Source organism: Alosa alosa, chromosome 17, assembly GCF_017589495.1.
Source record: "Alosa alosa isolate M-15738 ecotype Scorff River chromosome 17, AALO_Geno_1.1, whole genome shotgun sequence".
NCBI lineage: Eukaryota > Metazoa > Chordata > Actinopteri > Clupeiformes > Clupeidae > Alosa > Alosa alosa.
In genome coordinates, this window is record NC_063205.1 from 15947849 (window position 1) to 15949950 (window position 2102).

At 42.7% G+C, this 2102-nt stretch overlaps 1 protein-coding gene across 1 annotated transcript in view; it reads right to left on the reverse strand.

Moving 5' to 3' along the window:
* Window positions 1-1410: 1410 nt before the first annotated feature.
* LOC125311009 (serine/threonine-protein kinase TBK1-like) overlaps window positions 1411-2102 on the reverse strand; it is a 13344-nt gene continuing 12652 nt past the window's right edge. The window contains exon 8 of the mRNA XM_048268813.1: window positions 1411-1637. Coding sequence (XP_048124770.1) covers window positions 1411-1637 — 227 coding nt within the window. The remainder of the gene's footprint in view (window positions 1638-2102) is intronic.

The window sequence follows — 2102 nt, forward strand, 5'->3', positions numbered from 1 at the left end:
TAGTTCCATCAGCTGCCTGGCAGGTAAGAGTGGGACACAGTGGTGGTGGCGGTGGGTACTGTGGTTTGTTTGTGTGTGTGTGTGTGTGTGTGTGTGTGTGTGTGTCTGTGTGTGTGTGTGTGTGTGAAGAGAGAGAGAGAGAGAATATTATGCATATGAAGGTTAAAGGGGAGTGTGTTTTTGAGTATGTGAATTTGTTAGTGTGGAGCTGTGTCTGTGTGTGTGTGTGTGTGTGTGTGTGTGTGTGTGTGTGTGGTTGGCTAGTAAGGGGTTTCATAGATGAGTGAGGGTTAATCTGGCTCAACGGGTCAGGGTGTCTGGAGGTCTCTACTAAACTTCTGAGGACATCACCTGACCTTGTTTCCATACAAGGAACACAGCCACCCGACATTTACAGTAATATGTGTCAAGCAGGAGATTCAAAAGCATATGTACATGACAAAAAAGCTATTCGGAAAAACGTTTCCATTGAAAGTTTACTGTCAACAAGAGACGTGTGTAAAGAGTTTCAAAGAAACTCAAAAAATATTCCAGCTCATTACTACTGTCAGTTAATTCACCATTATTGACTGAAGTAATATCTGATGAAGACTGGACTAGTTTTGAATTTCCTAACAGTCGTCAGAGCAGCTGAAATATTCCCATCATGTACGAGCTTCATAAGAATCAAGCTTTAGGTGGCACTCATTATGAATGGCGTACTGACAGCACATTGGTTAAAGTGAACTATTTAATAAATATCAACTCTGTCTATCTCTGAACTGAACACATATTTACATGAAATATGACATATTTATTTGAAATGCCTATATATATATACAGTATATATTGTATATATATATATATGCATTTCAAATAAATATAAGTCTGCTAATTTGTGAACTACAAATGAGACTATTAGGATTTCTTTGTGACTTTACTTGAACAATACCGCTCTCTGTTACACACATCAAAAGTGGAGGCATGGCCTTGTGTATGTCAGGAAAATGTGACCGCGTTCCTCCCTCCAAGTATGCGCGCTACTTGTCTCTCTGTGATGTAGAGATACATTTTTTTGGCCAATGCTCTCTCACATTGGTGTCAGTCAGCAATTTGCAGTGGGCCCAATACCCTCTCAAATAGCCCTGTGCTTCAGGGCTAAGTTTTATAGCTAATGTGGCTCTTTAATCAGAAAACAGACTTCAAGGCAGAAAAAAAAGAGAGGAAGAAAGAAAGAAAGAAAACACTGAAGCCAATCCAAAAAGCACTTTCAGAGTATTTTCCAAGGTTTCCTACCTCTACGAAAAGAAAAAAAAGGACTACATTTCGGCACAAAAAGGCCTGTCTCGGTCTGCGGAAAGCGAAACAGCCAAAAAACAAACTGAACTATCAGCAGCATGGCAGAACTCAAGTCGTTCTTTTCCCCACATGCTACCTGTGCGGTGAAGCTGCTGACTCGGCGACTCTACAAGCCCGGAGGCCAGCCATCTTGTGATTGATTGGACGTAGGGCTGCTCCTGCCCCGGCTTTGGAGGAGACAGGGTTGTTCAGTGGGGATGTACGGCGGGCGTGAGGCACTAAGCGGAGTCCGAGGCGCACACTGCGGTATTTGTTCAACACAAGCGGCCAACCAAACACTCGCCCTCGGGTTTTGATGTCTGCAAGACACAGACACACAGGCCCTTTGCTCAAAAACCTGCCATGAATCACCCAGGCCATGAATGGTCTCCCAGATCAAGGAGGCCTGAGTAAAGCTGAGAAAAAAAACTTCAGTAATGGCTTATTACAAATAGAGACCATAAAATTACATTGTGACTGTTTTGGGACAATTTGCATTGGCACTGTGTTTAGGGGACACCAGAAAACAGTCATTTGTAGTTCTTTAATCCAGCCTAATAAAGCAGAAATGCAGCCAAAGCTCACATCATGAAACTACATTCCAGGTACAAGTGCCTCATGGGAAATCTCTCTCCTTTCTCTCCCTCTCATGCTGTGCTATGTAGCCTAACGTCTTAAATTTACAAGCTGTCCAACATGGGCGTTCCAGTGTCTGAAGCCATGCAACAGCTTTGTAATGATGACACTGAAATCTCTTGACAGCTATTAGATACACATGTGTCCAA